This window comes from Lutra lutra, chromosome 1 (assembly GCF_902655055.1).
Source record: "Lutra lutra chromosome 1, mLutLut1.2, whole genome shotgun sequence".
Lineage (NCBI taxonomy): Eukaryota > Metazoa > Chordata > Mammalia > Carnivora > Mustelidae > Lutra > Lutra lutra.
In genome coordinates, this window is record NC_062278.1 from 4,048,200 (window position 1) to 4,072,120 (window position 23,921).

Below are 23,921 nucleotides of genomic sequence, written 5' to 3' on the forward strand. Positions count from 1 at the left end.
CAATCAGAATTTCCTTCCTTAATCCGAATTCGAAGCGCCCACAACCGGAGCGGTCCTGGGGACGAGGGGAGGGGGACGCTCTCCTCCCGGCCCCACATTGCCCGCCGGGGGTGGGTGGGGGAACGAAACCCACTTCGTGGGATCCCCCAGCCGGCCGGGGCCAGAAGCGCTTCCCGGGCTTTCCCTGGGGGAAACTCCTCCTCCCGCCACCCGAGCGCCACCCGCGCCCCGCCCGGACCCGCCCCTCCCGGGGCCGCGCACCGGCCTACCCCCTCCCCCTGCTGGAGGTCACCGGGGACCGCGTTTAGGGGTGTCACCCTGGGCAGTAGGACACCGCCTCTCGGGATTTAAGCGAGCGCCGGGGAGCGTTGGGGACTCCGCGCCGGGCCGAGGAAGACGAGCGAGGCGGGGGAGGCGGAGGCAGAGGCGGAGGAGGAGGAAGGGCAAGGGGCGGAGAGCGCCCGGCCGGGGAGCCCCGCGGGTAAGTCGCGCGCGCGGCCGGTTCTCCGTGCGAGTCTGGGGTGCGGGTCCCGGGCGCAAAAGGAAGGGTCTGGGCGCCGGAAGACAAGCCAAGCGCCCCCGGCGCTGGGTGGCAGCGACTGGACGGGCGGCCAGGTGTGCGCGGCGCGAGCGCAGCAGGTGCGTCCTTCCACCGGCTCCGGGCTGGTCCGGGCAAAGGGCCCTCGGTGGGGCTGGAGGCTGCGACCCTCCTGGGATCCCTCGGTGCGCCATTCGGAGGCCCCCCGGCCACCGCGTTTGCTGCGCGCGGCCCGGGCACCTTTTGCTTCGAGTCTCTGGCTCACTGGTCAGAGTAGAGGGTGCCTCGGGGTCGGCCCCTCGGCCACAGTCGGCTCCTGGACCACATGCCTTCTGCGGCTCGGAGCTGGGGAGCAGGGGTGCGCGTTTTCTTTTGGGGGACAAGGAGGACAGAGAGTTGTCTATCCGTTTCTTTGTTTCGGGAAAATCTCCGCAGCCCCAGAGTGTTACCTGAACTCCTTCTGCTGCTTGGTTCCCTCCCGAGGTGGGGAGAAACTGGAAACTCGCTGAGATTCCAGGAGCGATAGGGCCAGGGCGGCGGGGACGGCGGGGAAAGGCTCCCGGGTGGGCCCCCTGGCGAGGCCGGAACGGCTCCGGCTGTCCCGGGGAGGAACTATCGGCGGCCGGACCCGGCGGCGGCGATCCGAGCCAGGCCGCCTGAGCACCGGGGGTCCGCAGGAGCTCGGCGGGGAGGAGCGGTCCTGCCTTCCGGCGCGCGCTCCCTGCCCGGGACAAGGCCGGCCCCTGGGCGCTTCCGTCCAACGCACGCCGTCCAGCGGGACTCGGACGGTGGCCGCGCGGCGGAGCGCACCAGCCTGGCAGTGGATGTCTTGGGCGGCGAACCCACGGGCCTTGGGGAAGAATCGCCTTATGGCTCCAGAGTTCTTCCGTCCCCAGCCCAGAGGGCGCTTGGGTGTCCAGAGCCCTGAGGGCACAGCACAGTGGCCCAGAATTGAGCGAAGCCCCAATCCCCTTTTCCAACGCACGGGCAGCATGCCTGGTCAGGAAGAATCCTAGTGGCTCCTACCCGAGGGCCACCTGGTGGGCAGGTCACGCAGGGCTCAGCCCTGAGACTGTACCCTCCTCCATTCCAATCGGAGCAGTGGCCTGGGGCTGAGATAAGGGTGCACAGGGGGTCCCTGATCCTTGCCGTCATGGCAGCTGTGGAGGGTCCCCGGAATCATGGAAGATTACGCAGGCTGTCAAGCGGAGTTCCAAGGTGTTTAGGAAACCCAAGTGAGAGGAGGCTTGTTGACTTAGCCTGGGAGGTCGGGGAAGGTTCTCCAGGAAGTGAGGCTGGCACCAACCTCCCCTGCAGGCGGGTGGCCCGGCCACTGGGAATGTGGGCAGAGCTCACCCAGGCCCAGGAACCTGGGGGCGCAGAGACCCATGGAGCCCAGGCTCCCAGGATGCCCCTGCTGAGCGAGGTGAGGGGATCTGGTGGACCAGATGATGGGGGGCCCCTCCGAGTCACTGGGGCGTGGCTTCCGTCTTCCCAGCTTTCCCAGAGGGGAGGTCGGCCCTCTTCCCACAGGGCAAAAGACCTTACCCGAAGTTGGGGTTCTGGGAAAGGCAAGGACACCGCCAGGGAAACAATGCTAAGCTCCCCAGTTGGGGGAGCCCCTCAGTGGGGGACTTGTGCCTGGAAAACGGTCATTCAGCACTTTCCTCTCCGTTGTTGTTGTTTTTAAATACCCGTGGGTGGGCCGCCCGGGCCTTTGCTCTAGGCCTGGACAGGTCCAGCGAGTGCCTTTCCTCTTCAGCATTCCCACAGTCAGCCTCCTCCGAGCAAGGCCACGCTGTTTGTTGCCAGAACCCTGGAGTGAGCTCAGGGCTCGGGCTTCGCGCCCTTGGCTGCTCTGCCCTGGGCTCTGCCGCCAGAACTGTAGGAGAAAATGTAGCCACGTTGATATTAAAATAACAGCAAATGTGGATGCGGCACTTTCTTCCGGCCAGGTGTCACTCCAGACTCTTTAATAACGTCCTTCACTTCACCGGGAGTCAACGGAGAGGCAACACGCTGGCCCAGGGTCCTGGAACCCGTGGGAGGCCACTGGGGATGAAGCCTGGCCATCTAGCTCCTTAGGGCTCTGGCCGGTCCTGTGACTGCCTCTTCCTCCTGGAGACTGGTGTGTCCCAGGTACCAGAGTGGAGGGCCAGGGGAGCTGAGAACTGGGCCCAAGGAAGCCCCATGAGGCCTGTGCTTGCTGGCCGGCCGGGCTGGCTCCCCCTGCCCACAGCCGCACCTGGGCTCTGTGCTGAAGAAGCTTCCAGAGCGAGCCGGGCAGGAGCGTCTGGGACTCCTCAGTGGGGCAGTGCCGAGGGCTGAGCTCCCTGGTTAATGGGGCGATGGGGGACAAAATTTGGGTCAAAATGTGCGGTAGACAGGGCACCCCGGACACCTGCGGACCTCCCAGGAAGGGAGCACCAGGAGTCCAGGCTGCTGGCCGTTGGTCATTTCCCACCCAAACCTGCGGCGGGACACCCGGGAGAGCTTTGTGATCCTATGGGGTTGCCGCATAAGACTGACAGTGGAGCTCAGTTCTCTGTTTTTCTAAGTCCTCCAGAAAAATCACAGGTTTGGGAGGCCCGGGAGTCAAGTCCAAGCCTTGATAATGGGAGTAGGAAACGGAAAGGAAATTGACTCTGTCAATTTGGTGGCCAGTCCGTTTTGGTTACTTAAGCTGGCTTGCTGCTGGGGAGGGTGAGGGGGTCTGGAGAGGCACCAGGTCTGCCCCCTTTCCCACCTCTGTTCTGTTCTGGATCTCCTGGGGTCATCCTGCTTCCCACAGCTGCGGAGCCTTTCCTGCTCTTCCTTGCCCCCCCCTTTCCAGGGCACCCGCAGGGACCTCCTGATGTTGGGTCTGCCCCAGGACAAGTTGGTGGTTTCTGGGGTTGGGGTGCAGGGGCATCACGTGAGTCCCATCCTGGCTTGGTAGTGGGGACCCTAACGGCCATCTCAGGGAACCCTGGCTTGCAAGCCTTCAGGGTAGTTGGCCTGGCTGTGGAGAAGGGGGACTTGTAGGCTCTGTGCGTTGACCATCTTGGCCCCAGCCACATGTGGAAATGTCACGGTCAGCCTTAGGGGCATCAAGGGAGAAAGGCAGACACTGATTTTCTGGTGGGGATGTGGGCATTTACTTAGATTGTGAACAGGGAAGAGGGAAGGTGTTTTGAAGATACGCTTGTAGGGGCGGCTGGTGGCTCAGTTGCTGAAGCGCCTGCCTTCCGCTCAGCTCGTGTTCCTGGGGTCCTGGGATCAAGCCCCGAATCGGGCTTCCTGCTGAGCAGGGAGCCTGCTGCTCCCTTTCCCTCTGCCTCCCACCCCCACTCCTGCTGTCTCTGTCACGCTCTCTTTCTCTCATATCAATTAATAAGATCTTAAGAAAACAAAAAACAGAAAGAAAGACAGGTTTGTAGAGGTGAGTGTGGGAGGAGGAGGGTAGGGCTGGCTCTGGGTGAAAACTCCAGGCATTTTGTCGGCGTGGACGGAGCTTGGCTGGGAGGCTTCACCGGCCTGTGTGTGCAGGCGCCTGAGCGAACAAGAAAGCTCAGGAAGTTTGAAGGGCACCGAGGGTTGGCCGGAGCCACGGCTGAAGTCTGGAAGTTCTGGAAGTTCCCGGAAGGGCGGAGTTAACAGGAGGATCGAGGGGACCCGGGAAGAGGCCGAGGCATCAAGTGGACGGACGTTTGACAGAGAAACGTCTTCAAGCAAGAGAGGAGCTGAAAGGTGGAACAGGTTTCGCGTGGGCTCGAGACCCAGCGCCAGCGTCCCCCATGGTCCCTGCTCCCCAAGGGGCCTTCCTGGCGGGGCACCACACCTGACCTCATTTCAACCCTTGATCAGAACTCGGGACGTGGAGCCTGTGTCTAGGGATGTCGGGTTTGGAGCTCCTTCTGCGAGTGTCTGGCCACAGGCCATGTAAGATCACCCTGCCTGGCCCCCAGCCAGAGCTCGGTTGTGTTCTAGAACATTCTGGGATAACATACGTGTGGATGGCCCACCTTCCATGTTGGATCAGATGGTTCACAGTTTGGAGAACACGGTTCTGTCCAAGGCAACTCGTCGATATTTAAACTTGCGTTGCTGGAAATGTGGTTTTCCTGGGTTGAGTCAAATCTGCCTTTCTGATGTGGCTAACCATTTGGGTCCTGCTTTCTTTCGTCCTCTGCCTTGCACAGAATAAGCTAGATCTCTTTTGGACATAACCGTTCCTCCAGTGCCAGCAGGTAAACTGTAGTTGCCGTCGTGATGTTCCTATCGTGTGTCCCTCGTGCGTCTTGGCCACTGCTGGAAACAGACACACTCTGTCCTCGAAACAACCCTATTCACTGATTATCCCATTCTCTGGATGGGCTTAGGCGAGGTCTTTAACCCTTAGCCGTGGGCTTCGCATAGTCTCAGGAGTCCTCCCTCCCGGAGGGACTTGGGCGCCTCTCCAGCCTGTGTCCCATTAAGTATGTTGTTCACCTACGCCTGGGAGGTCACGCAGGTCCTCACCTTGGCGGCTGCTTTTGTCCATGGGCGCTCGCTCTCAAATTCCATCTTACTCATTTGGCCTCCGGAACTCAAAAAATATCAGAACGCTTGTAAGCTACAAAGCTTAGCTTCTTGGAAGAAAGCAAACGAGCAAAAAGGACCCGACCCAATTCCTGCTCTAAAAAGTTTGCAATCGCACTGGGCCGATGAGGCATTCATAGAAAAAGAAACGGGGAAGACCCCGGCAGTGTCTCTCCCGGGTGATGTCTCTGTCTGTCTCTGTTTCTGTCTCTTTTTGTCTCTGTCTCTCTCGTTCCCGTGTGAATCACTGCGCAGGCCTTCCGTCCGATTGTCTCATACTTGTTTGCGTGGAAGGGTTGCTTAGCCCCACCACTGTCCCATAACTGACGTCTCACTGCACTTTGCATCCGCGACAGGATATGAGAGCGTCTTTTCGTATGATGTCATGTTGGGCCGTGGTTGAGACATAAGGGGCGTTCAGGGATCACTTGTTTATTGGATAGGGAGTGTGTGTTGGTGTTGCTTGCTTTGGAGTTTGAAGGAGGGGTGCGGGGGACACGAACGGTGGGGCCTCGTCATCCTGTCACACCCCGTCACACCCCTAGCATCTTGAAGGCGCCCCGTGGGGCTCCGCGCAGCTGCAAATGCTTGAATGGTCATGTGCTGTGGGATCCGCGGGGATGAAGGTATGAGGAAGACCCTGGGCCCCCAGATGGGAGTCTGGATCTATGAGATTGACCTCGTTTGCATCGGTTTGCTGGTTTTCAAAATACAGCAAATGCTTCCTGAGATCCCCAGAGAAAAGACTCGTGGTTGGAAATAGATTCATCATGTCGTGGGGCACAGGCAGGATGTCACCGCACGGTCCTGCCCTGGCCGCACAGGTGCTCAGGGATGACTCAGCTCTCCGAGAAGAGAGCCCGGAGTGACCGAAACTGCCATGTAGTGTTGTGTCATGTGACTCAAGTGGGCCACTTTGTCAGTGCTGGTGTGGGAGCAGGCGGAGGGCGAGGAGGGATGAGGAACTTTGTCACACGTTTGCTCTCTCACCATTTGTAGGAAGAGCCCTTTGTAATGGCTGACTCTTCGGAATCAGGGATGGTCATCCGTGTCCTCTAAGTGACAGGAAAGAGCATTTGGGTGACGGCGTCAAGCTCTCAGATCTTGGCTGCCTTGTTCTGCTCAAAACCCGGTTGCAGAGATGGGCTTTACTGCGGGAATGCCTGCGGTGTGGTGTCTGTGTGTTTTGTATTGTGTGTGTTTTGGACGCACGACGTTATTTTCAGTAAATGCCTGTTTTGAAAGGGAACCCGACCCGCTGTGGCTCCTGGGCCTGTCAGACGTCAGTGGTTCTCGCAAATCCGGTTCCAGAGGGAGGCACGTCCCCCTTCCTTGCTTCTTGGCCAGAGAAATTACAGGCAGCATGACTCCCATCTCCTGTTCCAAAGTCCACGGGGGCCCATCTGGACGCATTGGGTGTTTCTGGCTCTGAGGTTTTGTGGGCCGTGGGATCTGGACGAGATGGGATTATCCCGTGATTACTTCTGGGTCCTGTGGCTTTTATGGGACAATCTGTGGCCGTAGACGCCTGTGCCCCTTCCTTCCCCGGCTTCCTGGTCTCTCATTGTTAGGGATCGCGCATGAATAGGAAGCGCGGATTTCGAGCACGGATGGATCAGTCCTTTCAGAAGGCTCCTAAACTGGAACGCGACCAGGGGATCAAATTCTCATTTCCTGAAACTTCACCCAAACCTAGAACTGGTGAGATAGTGCTGAGGTGTGGGCAGGATGCTTTGGAAAGGAACTTCAGGGACATGTTACGATTTTCTGTCCCGCGGGGACCGGCGTGGAGTGGGGGTACCGCCTTGATGGCTGTAAGGAGCAGACATGGGACAGGTGTATTAGTAGATGAGGATCTTTTCTTTCCTCATACCCAGAAGGGTGCTGACCTGTTATTTAAACTTAAAAGAAATCTCAAATCTGTCAATATGAACTCATTCTTTTATTTTTTTTTAATTTCTTGATTTTTCTTTTGAAAAAGATTTTATTTCTTTATTTGACAGAGAGAGAGATCGCAAGAGAGGGAGCACAAGCAGGAGTTGGAGAGGGAGAAACAGGCTTCCCACTGAGCAGGGAACCCAACGCAGGCTTGGTGCCAGGACCCTGAGATCATGACCTGAGCCGAAGGCAGACGCTTAACCCACTGAGCCACCCAGGCGCCCTTCCCCCCTTTATTTTTAGTAAGTAGGCGCCACGCCCAGGGTAGAGCACAACACAGTGTTTGAACTCACAGCCCTGAGACCAAGACCTGAGCTGGATTGAGAGTCGGATGCTCAACAGATTGAACCACCCAGGCGCCCCCTCATTCTTGTATTTTAGCTTTACGTGGAAAGTAGATAAATGACCAGATGCATTTTTATTACGACTTACTCACTGGAGGTTTCCCAAGATTGAAAAGCCATGTTCACATTTTTATTTATAGCAAGTTCATGTTTTTTGTTTGTTTTTAGTTTAACGAGTCCAGTAATAATTATGCTGGGGGGCGGAGAGGAGGCAGGAAGTGGCCTGGGTCAGGTTCTTCTGCATTTAGCTGTACCAGCGTTTCTGAGCTGGTGGACTTGGGACTTAGGGAGAAACACCAGATGCAGATCTGCAGACCTGCAAATGCCTCGTTATCCGTCGCCTCCCCCTGCCCCTTCGAGGCACCTCTGTCGGTGTTACGATCAGTTTCCCCGAACAGGAATGGCAGCAGCTCCCTCCATAGGCCATTCCGGGGGACACTCTTATCCCCTTCTGCGGATGAGACCACTGAGGCACGGGGAACATTGACTGACGTGCCCCAGGTCACAGGTCCCAAAGATCACGGGCTTGACCACGGCACTGTGCTGCCTGCTGATGTTTGAGTACCTACTGTGCGCCCGGCACGTTCCGGCTGGCATGAAGCCCAGAGCTGTCTCATCGGGAATGTGGTCTTGGGATGGAGGGTTTGGAAGGCTCTTTCTTGAAGCGTTCTTTGGTCATTTCAACACAGCAGCGAGGGGCGGGGAGAAGCCCTTCACGCACTCTCAGGAGGGAGAACGTGATGCCTGAATGGAGGCTTCCATGCTGGTAGTTTTTCTAGAAATTACTGCCAGCATCTGCCAACAACAGAACCTTCTCTTCATCACTGCCAACCTTGGAAACTGTCAAAAGGGCTAGTTCTGAGGGGCTCCTGGGTGGCTCAGTGGGTTAAGGCTCTGCCTTTGGCTGAGGTCATGATCCCAGGGTCCTGCATCAGGCTCTCTGCTCGGCAGGGAGCCTGCTTCCCCCCTCTCTCTGCCTGCCTCTCTGCCCACTTGTGATCTCTCCCTTTCAAATAAACTCTTTTAAAAAAAGGGTTAGCTCTGAAATGTTTTCTTTTTTGGATTTGGGGTAGTACGTGAAGAAATGGGTGCGTGCGGATGTGTTTTATGGAGTACTTTTCCCATGTGTTTAGTAAGAAGTGGGAGGTTCCGTGTGGCTTATTTAGGAAGGCAGGTGTGGCCTCCCTCTGATACTAAGCTCCAGGCCACCTGCTCCACAGTGGGCGCCCACCCCTCCTCCCCGGGCACTGTCTGCGGGAGCGAGGGAGGGGGCGTCCCTGGGTCTGCTGTGGCTCACTGGGCCCCTCCTTAAATCCTCGCCCGATTGGGACCGTGCCCACCTCCACATCTGTTGTGACCCGGATCCAGAGAGGTGCGGGCCCCGGCTGCTCGTCGCGGGTGCATCCTGTGGGGAAGAGGTGGGCGGAGGTGACGGCCAAGGTGAACGGGGAGCACTGCCCTTCGCCCCGGAGGGACTGACCCTCACCTAGAACACCTTCTACTTCTTTCTCCGTGTGTCTCCTAAAAACCACCGGCATCGGAATAACACAGTCTTATCGTTCTTTCTTCTAGGTCGTCTTGAACGTCTGAGTCCTTGCCCTCACCGATGCTGCTAATAAAACCGTGATGGCTTTGAACTCAGTAAGTGGTTAATCATTACCTTCCCAGACTTTTCCCTTGTTCCACTATTTCCGCTGTTACTCTCCGAAGCGTGTGCTGGGCTGCATTTTAAGAGCTGGCCGCAGGGAATGAGTGCGCTCGGGGGAGGCGGGTCAGGGCGCTGTCTCCATTGGGGGGGGCGGGTCAGGGTGCAGACACACAGCAGCTGCCCCCGCGGAGAGCACCCCAAGCTGTCGGGTGGGTGTGGGGTGTGTGCACTGCTCACTGGCCCCTTCTCTTCCTTCCCTGCAGGTGAGTTTCCGGGTGAGCTGTGGGGACAGCCAGGGGCAGGTGGGCGCTGGGAGGGAGGGAGTCCCAGGGAAGAACGGGTACGTGAGGCATCACCGGCCAGCGGACCCCTGTGCCACCCTGCATCCCAGTAAACTGAAGGAGGCCGTGATTGAAATCGCATTGGGCTGACTGTCCCTCTCCCTGGACGCCCCCCACCCCAGCGCCCGAAACAGCTCTGGGGACAAACGAAGCATCTTCGCTCCCCATTGTCTCTCACTAGTTCCTCTTCTGCCTGGGAATGCGCACACAGGACAGACCTTTGGTCAATAACCAGCATGTGCCGCATCTTGTCTCTGGGACACAGCCCTCCTGCTTTTCCCTCTTCAGCAGCTGCTGGTTTTTATGTTCACTCGCTCCATTTTAAATTTCATATCCCCTGCCAGGGCTTCGCCGGGACAGCCCGCTGTGCCTGCCGCGACCTTCCTGGTGGGACAGCAGGTTCTTAGATGCTTCTGATAGAGACCAAACCCTTGTGCTACTTTTTTTTTTGGCCTTTGGTGCCCCTTTTAGATGAGAGGTTACACTGTTTCTCTTTCTGTCCACCGCTCTGGTTCAGAGTTACAGTCTTTTGACTTGAAGGAGAGCATGGGTGACTTATTAAGTGGAAGTTAACTCTGGCTCATTCCTGTATAGTCTCGCTTCCCTGGAGGCCCCACTTAAAATACCGCCTGGCGTTGGCTCGGCTCAGAGCACCAGTCCTGTCTGAGCCCATGGTCAACAAGAAGCAGAGGGAGAAATGAATGAGTGGGAAGTTTGAAGGGCTCTCAGATGGGGGGAGCACATGTGGCCTCCCAGAGCGGCCCCGCCAGCGGGCGATTAAGGAGGACAGAAGCAGGGGACACGCAGCCTGGCCAGCTGGGGTCCTGTGGGGGCAGCCAGAGGTGGCAGTGTTTAAGTGGATAGAGGGCAAGGAGAAGGACATTCCCAGGACATGGGTGGGGATGGCATAAAATAAAATCTGCGGCTGGGGCAGCACCTTCCCTGTCCTGTGCGCAGAGACCGAGTGGCTCCCCGTAGAGGTGTGGTGCCTTGGGAGAAAGCTCATCGCAGCGGGATGGCATTCAGACTCTTTAAATGTCCCTCAGTAAATGGCGACAAGTGTCCTAAAGAAGGAGGAAGTAGAAAAGGAACGTTCAGAATAACGCGCAGGATGACTTGTTTCGGTAAATTTCTTACCCTCTGTCACTCAGTGTTCCTCTCTGCAAAATGGGTCCACGAGTCATACCTGCACTGTCGTGGGGGGTGTGGTCCAGTTTCCAGGAGGCCAGGAGTGTAGACGCCGGGATATCACTGCCTTCGTTGTACTCTTCAGCTCAGGGCTTGGGTGTGGACTCCTGCCCAGGCTACTACACATTTTTTCTTTACTTTTTTTTTTTTTTCTTCACTCAATCTCAGTGTTGACCGTTTCCTTTCTCTTTATTTCAAAAAAAAAAATCAGTAAACAAGCAAATACAAAAACTGTTGACAGTGAATCGAGTTCTGGTTGGTTCTTTGTCCAGGTGAGTTCAGCGTTCGGCCCGACGAGAATTGCAGTAGGTTTTCCACTCCTTGTCCGAGCACCAGGGACGCAAGTCCAGCCTTGAGGGTGACCGGGCGTGGATATCACTCACCTTTTCTTTCATGGTTTAGGGGTCACCGCCGGGAGTTGGACCTTACTATGAAAACCATGGATACCAGCCCGAAAGCCTGTATCCGGCGCGGCCCGCCACGGTCCCCGGTGTCTACCCGGTGTATCCAGCCCCGTACTACCCGCCTGCCGTGCCCCAGTACACCCCCAGGGTGCTGACGCACGCTTCGACACCCGCCGTCCACACGCAGCCCAAGTCCCCATCGGGGACAACGTGTACCGCAAGTAGGACCCTTTTTTGCATTTCATTCCTACAACAGAACCAGCGTTGGGGTCCATCTTCCCCAGGAGCTCTGTCGCCGACTGTCCTTCCTCTCTGCTGGGGCTGGTCCCAGGCCCCTCCCCTCTCCCTCACTGTCACAACTGTCACTGCCCCTCTCGCCTCCTGCCCATGGCCATTGGAGAGCTGCCAGGCTGCAAAGCCCTTCCTTTACTTTCCTTAACTCTCCTGGCCCAGCTTGGCCCGTCCCACCCAGGGTGATCTCCCAAGCCGGGCCTCTCTGCCCTCTTCCTGCCTCCGTGGCTTGTCCATGCGTCCTCCCAAATGAAGGGTAAGCTCCGATGCGGGAACCCCCTACCCACCCTTCCTCTGTGGTGCGGTTCCCTGGATACAGCAGGTCGTGCTGAAGATGCGTGAGGGCTTCAGGCTCAGCGAATGAAGTGGCTGGTGTGTTGGCACACGGGAGGATGTCTGGGCTTTAAGGGTCTCGGGGGCAGAGCAGAGTGGGCGTAGAGCAGGGTGAGGGCTCCGAGGACAGAATCCTTTCACTGCCACATGCTTCTGTCTAACTCTCGTTCATCTGTTTTCTTCCCGCAGCCCTCCAGCTTTTTTTTTTTTTTTAAGATTTTATTTATTTATGTAAGAGAGAGAGCACAAGCAGAGGGTGGCGGGCAGGGAGGGGCAGATGGAGAAGCAGATCCGCGCTGAGCAGAGAGCCCCACGTGGGGCTCGATCCCAGGACCCCGGGATCACGATCTGAGCCACCCAGGCGCCCTGCCCCTCCCAGCTTTTAGTGCGGGTCAGTGGAGTGTTGAGAACTGCCCGGTGGACTGGTACAGCCGCCAGCCAGTACAGCCGGTAGGAGTACTAGTGGCTAAACCAGCAACGTTTCTGCTGACGGAGTTTTCTTTATTCGGCGAGCATGCGTGTGCCCATGGCGTGCGTAAGGAGGAACAGTAACGCGAACTTGCACGTGTCCCCAGCACATCCTAAAGAATAGAAGTGAGTCCTTAACTCTGTGCTGCGGGAAGCCCCGGCGTGCCCCGCCCCAGACCCTGGCAACCCTTCACCAGCTCTGCTGCCTGTCATCCTGCCCCCTGCGGGGCTCTGCGTCCCTCACTCTTTGAAAACGGCTCTTGGTCCTTCCTTCTCCCTGTCAACTGGTTCATTCCCGTTCCTCTCTCATCAAGGAAATCCTCCTCTGTGCGCCGATGTCCCTCTGGTGGCAGTTGGGGGTGCTGGGACCAGTGATCTGGGAACTCGGCAATGTCTAGAGATCCCTTGTTTGCTATAACCGGGGAGAGGCCGGCACGGCACCTGCTAGGTGGGTGCCGGGGGGCCCTGGGGACACCTGTGGTGCACAGCACGGCGTCCCAGAACTGAAACCACCCGGCCAGAATGTCCGAGGTGCCGAGCCCCAGCAGCCCCGGTCTGAGGTTGCAATGGGGGTTGGCAGGAAGACCCCACAGAGGTATACTTGTCTCCTCCAGAAAAGAGGGCTTTTTTTAGAAACCAAAGGTCCCCTCTTGAGATTAGACGTTCGGAGTTGGAGTTCATACTAGTCAGTCTAGCCCAGGCAGACAAGACGAGCCCACTTGCGTGACACCAATGTCACCATCCTGGTGATGGCAAGCATGGGACGGAAGTCTGTCTGTGCCTTACCCGTGACTTCATAAGGGAGGAACACATGCCTGCACGCACGGTTCTGCATTATCAAACCGCCCTTTGAGCTCAAAAATTACTTAGTGAGTTTATCTTGCTGCTTTTTAAATTTTATTTTTAAAAGATTTTATCTAATCGGATACAGAGAGCGAGCACAAGCAGGGGGAGCAGCAGGCAGAGGCAGAGGGAGGAGCAGGCCCCCCACCGAGCAGAGAGCCCGACACGGGGCTCGATCCTGGGACTCTGGGATCATGACCTGAGCCGAAGGCAGACACTTATCCAACTGAGCCACCCAGACATTTTGAAAACCTTTTTATTGACTTGCATAGAAACGTGCACATTTTATGAGTTTAATGTTTGGCCTTGGACATATTTTTCTAAATTAATAGACTATTTTTTAGAGCATTTTCTGGCTTACAGAAAATTGAGTGCTGGATTCCCATAACCCCTTCTTTCACCAGGTTTTCCCATCATCTTGCCATAGCGAGCCACGCTTGTTGCAATCGATGAGCCGATGTTGATACATTATTACTAACTAAAGTCCATTGTTTTATAAGGATCACGCCCCTTTTGTTGTATATTCTGTAGCTTTCGACCAAAGTGTCATGGCACGTCCATCATTACAGTAAAACACGGAATAGTTCCAGTGCCCTTGAATCCCCTGTGCTCCGCCCATTCAGCTCCCCTGCGGCTCTCCAGGGGTTGACAGCCACTGATCCCCGTCTCCATAGTTAGGCTTTTCTTTCCAGAATGCCGTGTGTTCGAAATGGTGCAGTATCTAGCCTTGTCAGAGCCTCGAGAGTGTTTTGCGCGTTACTTAGTAGCGCAGATCCAGAGGAACCCGTCAGGAGTGCAGGGGCTGGGCCGTCTGGGGCCTCCTTGTTGTCTGTTTGCTCCAGCAACCGTCCTAAAGGTTCCACGCTGAGTCCCTGTGCTCACACACCCTCAAGTCTGGCTTTCGGAGCGCTGAAGGTCCACGGTCTGATGCAGATGGTTGGCCCTGGTCGTGTTAGGGCTGAATCAACGAGAGACGGACTCGGTGGTGACGACAGTACATGAGGAGTCTGTTGTCGTTAAATGCAATGGTGTTGTGTTTGCCGATTGGCCCCAAGTCAAGTCTGGGCTGACCAGACAACTGATCTCAGGATGCCCATCCTCGAAAGGTAGCCTTGGGGATTCCGAATCCCCTGCCTACAGGCTCCCCGTGAGAGCTGGGCAGATCACTGTCTGCTCAGTGAGACGTGCAGAAGACTTAATGAAATAGCTCTTGGCTCACCGCAGGCGTTATCTTCTCCTTGATAAATACCCAGGTCAGTCTATCCAGGATCAAAGAACAGGAAAGCCCCCAGAAAGGAAGAAATCCTGCTTGGCTAATGAGTCACATTGGGCATTTGGAACGTCCCCTGTTGAGTTTCCTCTGCCACTCCGGCCTGCCCTGCCCAGCCGTGAGTTCTGATAACGTGGTTCGGTGGCACGTGGCTTTCTCCAGACCAGTGGCCTCTGCCTCCTCCGTGAACCTGTTAGGACTGCAAATCTACGCCTCCCCTTCCCCAGCGGACTCTTGTGTTCCTGGTGATGAGGGCCAGGAAACAGGTTAGCCGGCACCACGGGCGATTCCTAAGCCTGCTACTAGGGTTTGAGAACGTGGCAACAGGATGAGAGCCGTGGCTTTGAGCCCGGATGCGTGGGTCTGCCCTCGTCCAGCAGACTCCAGAGGCAGAGATGGGTGCGTGGGGGTGCCCAGCCTCCCCCACACTCCGGGACACCGACCTGGGTGTCCTCCTGTAAACTGAGGGGGTGGGAGGGTCTGTGAATGCCTTCTCCACTCCCTCCGCTCTGCCTCTCCCCTGCTTCCTCTGAGGACCGGGCTTGCATTGGGTGTGGTGTGTCTGACCTTTGATAATCGCTTTTGGCTTTGACCAACAGTGACCTGTGGGTTTGTTTTGACTGGAGAGCACTGGGGACCGTCTCCAGATGACTTGATTCTTGGCTGAGATGTGAGCCCAGTGCTCCTGCCTCAAACCAAAGAGTGGACGGATGTCAGCGGTCCCCATTGGAACGTTCCACAGGGACAGGAACGTTCTATTTCTGCCGTGTCCAGAGAGGCAGCCTGCCCCTGGCCTCATGTAGCTGTTGAGCATTTGAATTTACATAACTACGAATGAATAAGTATTTCATAAATGTCACAAGAAGTATTTGAAGCACAAACGGCCACACGTGGCGCCTGAGGATGGGACACGGGGTTCTGCGGCAGCCTTTCCCTAAACGGTCTTGGGTTAGGACGATTTATTCTGCCTTGAGCACTGTTGCCAGGGAGGTGATCTTTTAGGGACATTGCTATTGTTTTTCTATGCTTGTCATTACCGAAACAAGGTATTTTTCCCTCTTTTAGACATTTTTTTACATGAATCATTTATTGGACTATTCTAAGACCATAACTTCTTATTTTTTTAAGACTTATTTCTTTACTTGAGAGAGAGCGGGTGGGGAACCCAGCGCAGGGCTCAATCTCACGACCCTGAGATCACGACCTGAGCTGAAAGCAGGAGTCGGCCGCTTCGCCGACCACGCCACCCACGCGCCCCACAAAGCCATACTTTTTAAAACTTACCATAAGTAAAGGTTACTTCTTATCATGGCTTCTCCTGTGGGAGATGTAAGACCTCCCCAGACACCTTCTTAAAATTTTAAGTCTCATTTTTAAGTATGAGAAATTACTGCTTAATGTGCCGTCCTCTTTTAAAAGTAGCGGTAAGATTTGAGAGTGGAACTTAAAGATACTTTGTGACTCCGTCATGTGCTCTCCCCCTTCCCCAGAGGCCAAGAAGGCGCTGTGCATCACCGTCTCCCTGGGGGCCGTCCTGGCGGGAGCCGCCGTGACCGCAGTTCTGCTCTGGAGGTTCAGTAAGTGTCGGAGGGGAACCAAGCCTTTGCGGGGTGCCTGCTCTTGTGGGTGGCCTGCCAGCCTTCCTGAAGTTTCTCTCCCCCAAGCAGCTGTCTTCTCTTTCTTCTCTTTGGTGATGGGGACACATGAGTAACCATTGTCATCCAACTGCATTCTGGGTTGTCCTGAGTCACTTTCATGTCTCCTGCTGGTCTGTGGGCTGGTGGGCACTGACCCACTCCGACTGTATCCAGTGCTTCCAGCACTAGGCATTGCCTGGCACTGGGGAGCACAGACTCCCAGCCTCGGGATTCAGCCACACCTGTCCCTGAATCTCGGTGGCCACATCACCGATTACGTGCTGAGGCGTGACTGTCCTGTGCCACCTCGTGACCTGCAGCCGGGCCTTTTCCGTCACCCCTGGGCGGTGCGGACTCACAGCTTGGATGGAACACAGAGGTCACCTGTGTGGCAGAGAGGACATGGGGTGCTGTCCAAGTCCAAGGCCACGGGCCCTCCCCCTCGCACCAGGGGCTCCGCTGCTGCTGACTGCCAGCCCTGCTTCTTTGCTGTTGATGGTGGCAAGGACATACCTGCTCCTTAGTAACATTGAGGGGGGAAGGGTTCTTCTCTCCTGTTGCTTGGGACCCTGAGAGAGGATGCCAGAACTCGTGCTGTGTGCGTGAGGTTTTCTCGGCGTCTCCGGCTGACTGGGTCTCCCTCCTGTCACTCTCAAGTGGAGAACAAATGCTCGGTGTCCGGGATAGAGTGCGGCTCGTCGGGAACCTGCATCAGCCCCTCTCACTGGTGCGACGGGGTCCTGCACTGCCCTAGTGGGGAGGACGAGAACCGATGCGGTAAGTCGAGGCAACGTGTGCACCCGTGGAGGCAGCCTCTGTGCCCTGGTGCCCAGACTGCGCCCCGTCCTGGGCACCAGGGGGTCACTGAACCGCGACCCAGATGCTCTAACCGCAGATGAGGACCCAGGCTCAGAGAGTGCACTGCTGGCCCAGCCTCACACAGCGGTGGGAGGGGGACGGCGGGCTCCCGAGCGCAGAGTTGGGCTCTGTATTTTCAAGCCGCTTGCCTTCAGCATGGTGGGGATCTCTTGTCACAGAGAGGCACCTGGCTTTGGCTTTTTATTATTTTCTGTTAATTGTTAGGAGGGATTTCAGGGCAGGTGGAGTGGAAGTCCTGGAAAAGGGTGCGTGTGCGGGTGTGATGCCCGTACCCATGGACAGCTAGCCGCGGCGTGACCCTGACCCCGGCCTGGCCCCTGCCGAAGGGACCGCCCGTGGGCTGTTTCCATGTCGTGTGGGTGGGCAGACGTGGAGGAGCTGGCATCATCCCCCGTGCGTGTAGCTGACCTCTGCCCCTGGTGTGCAGTTGGCTTCTTTCTCCTGATGACCTTGTAGTTTGTCCTCCTCTGGCAAAACGTGTGAGCCAGTCTGCCTGGCTGTGGGGCTGTGGCTGTGGCCCCGTGGTGCTGCGCCCCTGCGTCCAGCTCCCTGCTGCGCCCCTCTGACACGCTTAACTGAGAACCTTTTTTTTTTTTAAAGATTTTATTTATTTATTTGACAGACAAGAGATCACAAGTAGGCAGAGAGGCAGGCATGGGGTTCGGGGGGAAGCAGGCTCCCCGCTGAGCAGAGAGCCTGATGCGGGGCTGGATCCCAGGACCCTGAGATCACGACCTGAGCCGAAGGCAGAGACTTTAACCCACTGAGTCACCCAGGCGCCCCGAGAACCTCTTGTTTTTAAACAGATTTCAGAGCTGCAGTCTGAGGGAGCACCAGGACTATGACCAGCAGCTTTTCTCTTTTCCCCTCAAGTTTGCCCTAAGTCCTCCCCGTTATTTAAGCACGGGGAGGGCTGTAGCCGGCGGGGAATTTGGGTCCCCTGCCTAGTCCTGTGCCCTCCAGGGTGAGGACTGCTGCCTTGCACGCCCTCCCTGCCCAGTCCCGGCACCTATGGGGGGCACACCGGGGGGAGTCTGGAGAGGAAGGTGGGCCCCGGCCCCTGCTCCGTAGGGCCCCTGGGGTCACCTGTCCCCATGCTGGAGCCTCTCGGTCCTGCGAGCTGTGCCTGCGTCTGGGGAGTGTCTGCACTTGGCAGTGACCCACTCACACCTTCAACTTAGAATACAACTTAGTCTCCCCCCACGTGTTGCTGATGATGGGTTTGTCACCGTTCTCCTGAGTTGGGGGTCTCGAGGCTTGTGGTGTGCGGTTCAGCTGTCCTGTGTGATGGCTTTTGGTGTTTTCACATGTGGGCACACACGTGTGCAAGGACAAACTCCACCAGACTTGCTGTGTCCTGCAGACCCTCCCCTTCCTCCCTCTCTTCTTAATGGTTGTGTTTTTAAAAATACTTTGAATTAATGTCCTCAAGCAGATCAGCATCAGGAAGTACCAAAGGATATGCAGGGACAACTCCGTGTCCCCCGTTGTGCTCACACACGCACACATGTACACCCATGTACATACAAACGCGCGCGTGCCCGTTCACCAGCCAGTCACGCTTCTTTCTCGAGCAGCCGTATGAGTTCTTGTTTCTCCTTCCGGAGAGTTTTTAAGTGAAAAAGCATTTGATTGGGGCGCCTGGGTGGCTCAGTGGGTTAAGCCGCTGCCTTCGGCTCAGGTCATGATCTCAGGGTCCTGGGATCGAGCCCCGCATCGGGCTCTCTGCTCAGCGGGGAGCCTGCTTCCCTCTCTCTCTGCCTGCCTCTCTGCCTACTTGTGATCTCTGTCAAATAAACAAATAAAAGCTTTAAAAAAAAAAAGAAAAAGAAAAAGCATTTGAGTGTGTGTCTGTTTCCTGCTGCCCTCCTTTCTCAATGCCCAGTGCCCAGTGGACGGGCAGGTCTCGATGGCACAGGTGACACATCCTGGGGACCATTTCTGTGCTCTGGTGTGTGGCTTCAGGGCCCTGGGAGTCCCCTCGTCTCCATGGACATGATGCATGTGTTCCAACCGTAGGAGCACGTCGGGGAGAAACACCCCAGAAATACGACCGCCGGGTCAGAGCGTTGGCATGTGTGTAATTTGATCGACCCAGCTGCACTTGGGGTTGTACAACTTCCGCATCGATTACTGATAGAAAACGAGATCGGTGCACACGGCACTGCGTGTGTACTCTGTATCAGATCAGAGCACGCCTTCGACGTGCGTTTCATTCGTCCCCCCTAGAACGGAAATTACTGTCATTGAAATGCGAGTCTTCTGACGCTACAGCATCACCCGTCCCGGGAGAGTGTTCAAGTGCACGTGCGGAGCGTTCCTTTCCTCAGAGCATACCTGCTCTCGAATATGCGGATGTGTATTGAATTACACGTACTGCTAGCCTTAGTTCGTGGTCTGCGTCCGTGGCCATGGTTTCCGGGACCATTCAGTGTCACAGGAGATACTGAAGCGCGGCTCGGGGTGGCCCGGAGAGCACGCTGTTTCGTACACTTGAGATTGGCTGGGAGGGGGGACCTCGGGTGTTCTCACCACGGAGGAAGGTGACAGCTGTGTGAGGCGCTGGGCACGTCCGTCTGCTTCATAGGGTGTGCGTGCCGCCCCCAAACGCCAGGTCGTACCCCTCCAGCATAGGCGATTGTCCTTGGTCAGTTACACCTCAGCAAAGCCGAAAAAGTTCCTAAGACTGAGGAAAAGAATTTGAACTTGAGACCATCTCCAGCTCTCTGTTGTATCAACTGTCATGTTTCCCTACTTAGCATTTTTTTAAAGGTTTTTTTTTTTTGTGTGTGTGTGTGTTTTTAAGTTTATTTATTTATTTGAGAGAGAGAGAGTAGGGGCCGGGGGAGAGGGAGAAGCAGGATCCCTGCTGAGCAGGGACCCCCAACTCAGGATTCGATCCCAGGATCCCAGGATCCCAGGATCCCAGGATCCCAGGATCATGACCCGATCCGAAGGCAGGATGCTTCACCGACTGAGCCCCCCCAGGTGCCCCTTCAAGTTTTTACTCAAATGCCAGCTAGTGAGCGCACAGTGGAATATTAGTTCCAGGTGTACCACATAGCGATGGGACACTTGTGTCCACCCCCCGGTGATCGTCACAGCCTGCGTCCTCCTGACTCCCCTTCACCTCTCCCTGTTAGCATTTGATCACAGAGACATCCGAGAGGGAAAAAGCCTGTAAAATCACCACAAATCCAGAAGGTGGTGTCTCCTTTGCTTTCTGCTGTGCCGCAGGGTCTGTTTTATTTTTAATTTTGGAATTAAGTTTAATTCCAGTGGCTTCTTAGAAAACTTAGTGGACCTTATTTTTCAGCAGTGTTGAGTGTGTAGAGGATCGAGCGTTTGGTCCGGACTCCCTGGGTCCCCGCCCCACACACACCTGCCCCATGTTTAACACGTGCGTTGGTAGGGGGCTTTCATTTTAATTGATGAGCCCGTGATTAATACATTCTTCTTAATGAAGAGTGAGCTGAGTTCTTAGTTCACGCTTGGGTTCTTTCTTGGCGTGCGGACAAATGCATAATGTGTTTGCATTTGGACAGTGGGTTTGAATAATGCATTGTGACCCGTAGCCACCATCACGATATCATACGGAGGATTTTCACTGCTCTGAAAACCATCCACGCTCTGCCTCTCCACCCCTTCCTTCTCTGACCCCCGGCAACCACGAATGGTTTTATTATCTCCGTAATTGTGCCCTTTCCAGAGTGTCACCTGTTGGAATCCTATGCCTCGTAACCTTTCCAGACGGGCTTCTGACACTCGCTGTGATAGGCACTTAAGCTTCCTCCCTGGCTTTTCCTGGCTTGGTGGCTCTTTTCTTTTTAGTGCACAGTCATAGTCCGTTGTCTGGCTGGAGCACAGCGCGTCTGTCGGCCCACGGAGTGTGGCCCGAGGTCTGTGGGGTCACTCATCCCGGAAGCATCAGGAAATGATGAGCCTGGGGCTACTGGCTTCGCAGGGAATGCGCTGGAAGGTGTCAGGACGTGCAGTGAGCTGTGGCCACAGACGGGCGGCGAGAATGAGGTCTGCAGTGACCAGTCCTCCTTTTACATTTGCCATCCCATGTTTCCCGCCCCCAGACCTCAGAGCGCGGTTTCCCAGTTTCACACGCTTTTAGACTTTGCATGGCGTGGAACAGAGCGTTTCGCGGCGGGCCCTCTTTCATGGCCCTTTTCAGGGTCGTTTCTGTTAGTTCAGGACACCGGTCAGTCCTGCGGCCGCACGGGCTCCCGCTCTGTGGCTGTGCCCGTCTCCACGTGGCGGCTCACATGGGGAACATTCTCGGGATCCTGGATCCAGATGGTACCGGAATAAAGCGAGGCTTAAACTAGGTCTGTAATGTTCTGTTTCTTTCAGCAAAAGAACTGGGGTCGTTTGGGTCAGGCGCTGCTGGATTAGAGGTAGAGCGTGCGTGAGGGCGCTGGGCACAGCTTGGGGCGCCCCGCTGGGACCCAGGGTATAGGGCATGAAGGATCAACTTGTTGTTCAAAAGGATCGTTTAAAGGTCATTTTTAAGAAACCCTTTAGCTTATTCATTTATTTTTAAAAAATCAGCTGTATCAAGGTGTAACTCACATACCATAAAATTCATCCTTTACAATATACAATTTGGGGGCGCCTGGGGGGCTCCATCTGTTAAGTGTCTGCCTTGGGCTCAGGTCACGATCTCAGGGTCCTGGGATCAAGCCCCGCATCGGGCTCTGCTCAGCGAGGAGCCTGCTTCTCCCTCTGCCTGCCTCTCCCCCTTGCTCGTGCACTTTCTTTCTCTCTCCTTCTCTCTGACAAATAGATAAATAAAACCTTTAAAAAAAAAACCAGATTGCACAGTTTGGCAGTTTTTACAGGTCCATGTAAGTGCGGCCATCCCCGAGTCAGTTCTGGAATACTTCCGTCACCTGCTAAGGGAAGGCTGAGGGGGTTCCCCCCCCCACCCCGCCTCGTCCCTCCCCCACCCCAAGCCCCACCCGCCCCGGGCCCCAAGCAGCGGCTCACCTGCCCTCTGTCACTGTGGATTTCCTATTCCGAGCAGTTCACAGAAACGGGGGCGAATAGGGGTGCAGCAGTGGCCAGTGCTTGGCTCCTTTCAGGGCTGGGTGGTACCCCGTGGTGGAGATGGACCGCACTTTGTCCGTTCCTCTGCTGGCGGTCCCTTAGGTTTCTCCACTTCTGGCCGTTGGAATTAAGGCTGCTGCTGAACATCTCGGGTGGGTCCTGGCCCAGCGTCTGCATTCGGTTCTGGGGGGTAAAGAGCACGTGAGAGCTGAGAAGGGATAGACTGGGGATGCCCCCTCAGGGGTGGTCCGTGCCTGGGGAACAGGGACCCGGTGCGGCCCCGTCTGAGCCTTTGTGTCAAGGGCTGGGGGCTCGGGGGTGACGGACAGCCTCCCGGAACTCACAGAGCCTCTCCCCTGCCACAGTTCGCCTCTACGGCCCGAACTTCATCCTCCAGGTGTACTCCGCCCAGAGGAAGTCCTGGCACCCCGTGTGTCAGGACGACTGGAGCGATAGCTACGGGAGGGCCGCCTGCCAGGACATGGGCTACCGGTGAGTGTGGCCCCAGCTGCAGAAACCCGGGAAGGATCCTCTCCGTCCCTCCCTGGACGTCCCGGCACACCAACGCTGGGACAGTGGTCTCCTGCCTAGGGCTGGCCGGGCAAAACAGCAGGTGCCCACTGCATCCCCCCTCCCCCGCCACCTTCCTGCATCTAGTGACCAAGATTCACTGCCATCCCACTCCGTTACTTGGGGGTCACCAAGGTCCAAGGTGCTAGCTGAGGGTCTTGGTGGCTCTTTTCTCCAGGAGCCTCTAGGCAGAGTTGAAGCCTTAACCTCCCCAGCGGTCCTCGATGGGACCTCGGTGGAGATGGGCAGGGGTGGGTCCCTGGGGGAGGTCAGAGGGAAGAGATCGTCCTTGACCTTCACTGTGCATGCTTGGGGGAGGCACTGAAGCCTTTGAGCAGGAGAGAAGTGACATCAGATTTCTATGGAAGAGAATTCAGCCCTGCCTGGGGCCGCGGGGAGGGCAGGAGAGGCAGGAGGGCCCTTCCCAGGGGTTCCCAGCCGGAGGCTCACCAGAGCACACCCCGGAGGGCATGGCAGCCGTCTGGGCCCACGGGGAAAGGCTGGGCTGTGTTACCTTAATGCCACCACCTCTTCCTTGGAGTGTCCCCACATGACCTTTGTGCAGTCCTAGGGGGTTTGCCAGAGGCCGGTTTTCAAAATTAATTACCACTTGATAAGAAATTTGGCATCTTAGCTAGTGTACTATTTCAAAATGCCGTTCTCAGATTGCAGTCGAGTGACTTGGTGAGGCCCCCCTCGCAGCTCAGGACCTGATGGGATTTTATAGCTGGGTGGGTTTCGGCCTCTGTCCATTTCCTGAAGTTCCTGAGCTCACACTCCTGTCCTTGTGGTTTCTTTATCCTGACTGTGGAGCTCCCTGACCCTGGGAGCTTAGAAAAAGGCCAGTGGAGAGCTTTTACCAGATACTCCTGGGTTGTTGCTGGGGACGGTGGATGGGATGGTTCTAACTCACGGTCACTTGATTTGAACTTGGGGTTTTGTTTTCCAAATGCCCGTTGGTGTTTCTCTTAATCGGAACCCCATGTAAGAGAAGTCTGATGATGGGCACAGGACTTGGGGCTGCTTATCAGGAAGCCCTTGTTTTAATTAACGTTTTCTGCCTCTTTTAGGAATAGTTTTTATTCTAGCCAAGGGATCGTGGATGACAGCGGAGCCTCCAGCTTTATGAAGCTGAACACAAGTGCGGGCAATATGGACCTGTACAAGAAGCTGTACCACAGGTACTGGGCGATGCCTTTCCCCCTCTAAGAAGATGGTAACGAGTGACTGGGAGACACCGCGGGGAGTCCGTGCCGAGGCTGCTTTCCCTGAGCCGGAATTCCGGGTGTCGCTGAGTTTCTCGTTGGCGGGAGATGGGACTTGCAAGCGGGGCTGGTTGCTCTGGGTTCATTTTTGGGGAGCAGCTGAGAGCTATTTACTGTTGGTGTCCTTGATGGCATCGGATAACGTCGTAAAATGGAGAGTTCTCCTTACCGCTTTGCTTTTTTTAAAAAGATTTTATTTATTTAGCTGAATGAGAGCAAGTGAGCATAAGCGGGAGGGGGAAGGTCGGGGGGGCAGACTCTTCACAGAGCAGGGAGCCCCACACAGGGCTCGATCCCAGGACCTCGAGATCATGACCTGAGCCGAAGGCAGACGCTTCACCGACAG

The 23,921-nt window shown here is 56.2% G+C and overlaps 2 protein-coding genes across 3 annotated transcripts in view; one reads left to right on the plus strand and one right to left on the minus strand.

The window, feature by feature from the left end:
- Positions 1–288: 288 nt before the first annotated feature.
- Positions 289–3,278, minus strand: LOC125087872 (translation initiation factor IF-2-like). The gene is made up of 2 exons (XM_047708614.1): positions 988–3,278; positions 289–883 (listed from the first exon to the last, which is right to left on the minus strand). Exons 1-2 carry the CDS (start codon positions 1,530–1,532, stop codon positions 289–291), a joined length of 1,140 nt encoding a protein of 379 aa, XP_047564570.1. The 5' UTR covers positions 1,533–3,278.
- The window catches only part of TMPRSS2 (transmembrane serine protease 2), a 32,473-nt gene continuing 8,943 nt past the window's right edge, over positions 392–23,921 (plus strand). The window contains exons 1-7 of one of the 2 annotated variants that reach the window (XM_047719793.1): positions 392–639; positions 8,953–9,021; positions 10,960–11,182; positions 15,657–15,743; positions 16,461–16,580; positions 22,106–22,232; positions 23,381–23,491. In XM_047719793.1, coding sequence (XP_047575749.1) covers positions 9,007–9,021; positions 10,960–11,182; positions 15,657–15,743; positions 16,461–16,580; positions 22,106–22,232; positions 23,381–23,491 — 683 coding nt within the window. In that variant the 5' untranslated portion in view covers positions 392–639; positions 8,953–9,006. The remainder of the gene's footprint in view (positions 640–8,952; positions 9,022–10,959; positions 11,183–15,656; positions 15,744–16,460; positions 16,581–22,105; positions 22,233–23,380; positions 23,492–23,921) is intronic. The other variant, XM_047719796.1, reaches the window with a different exon arrangement.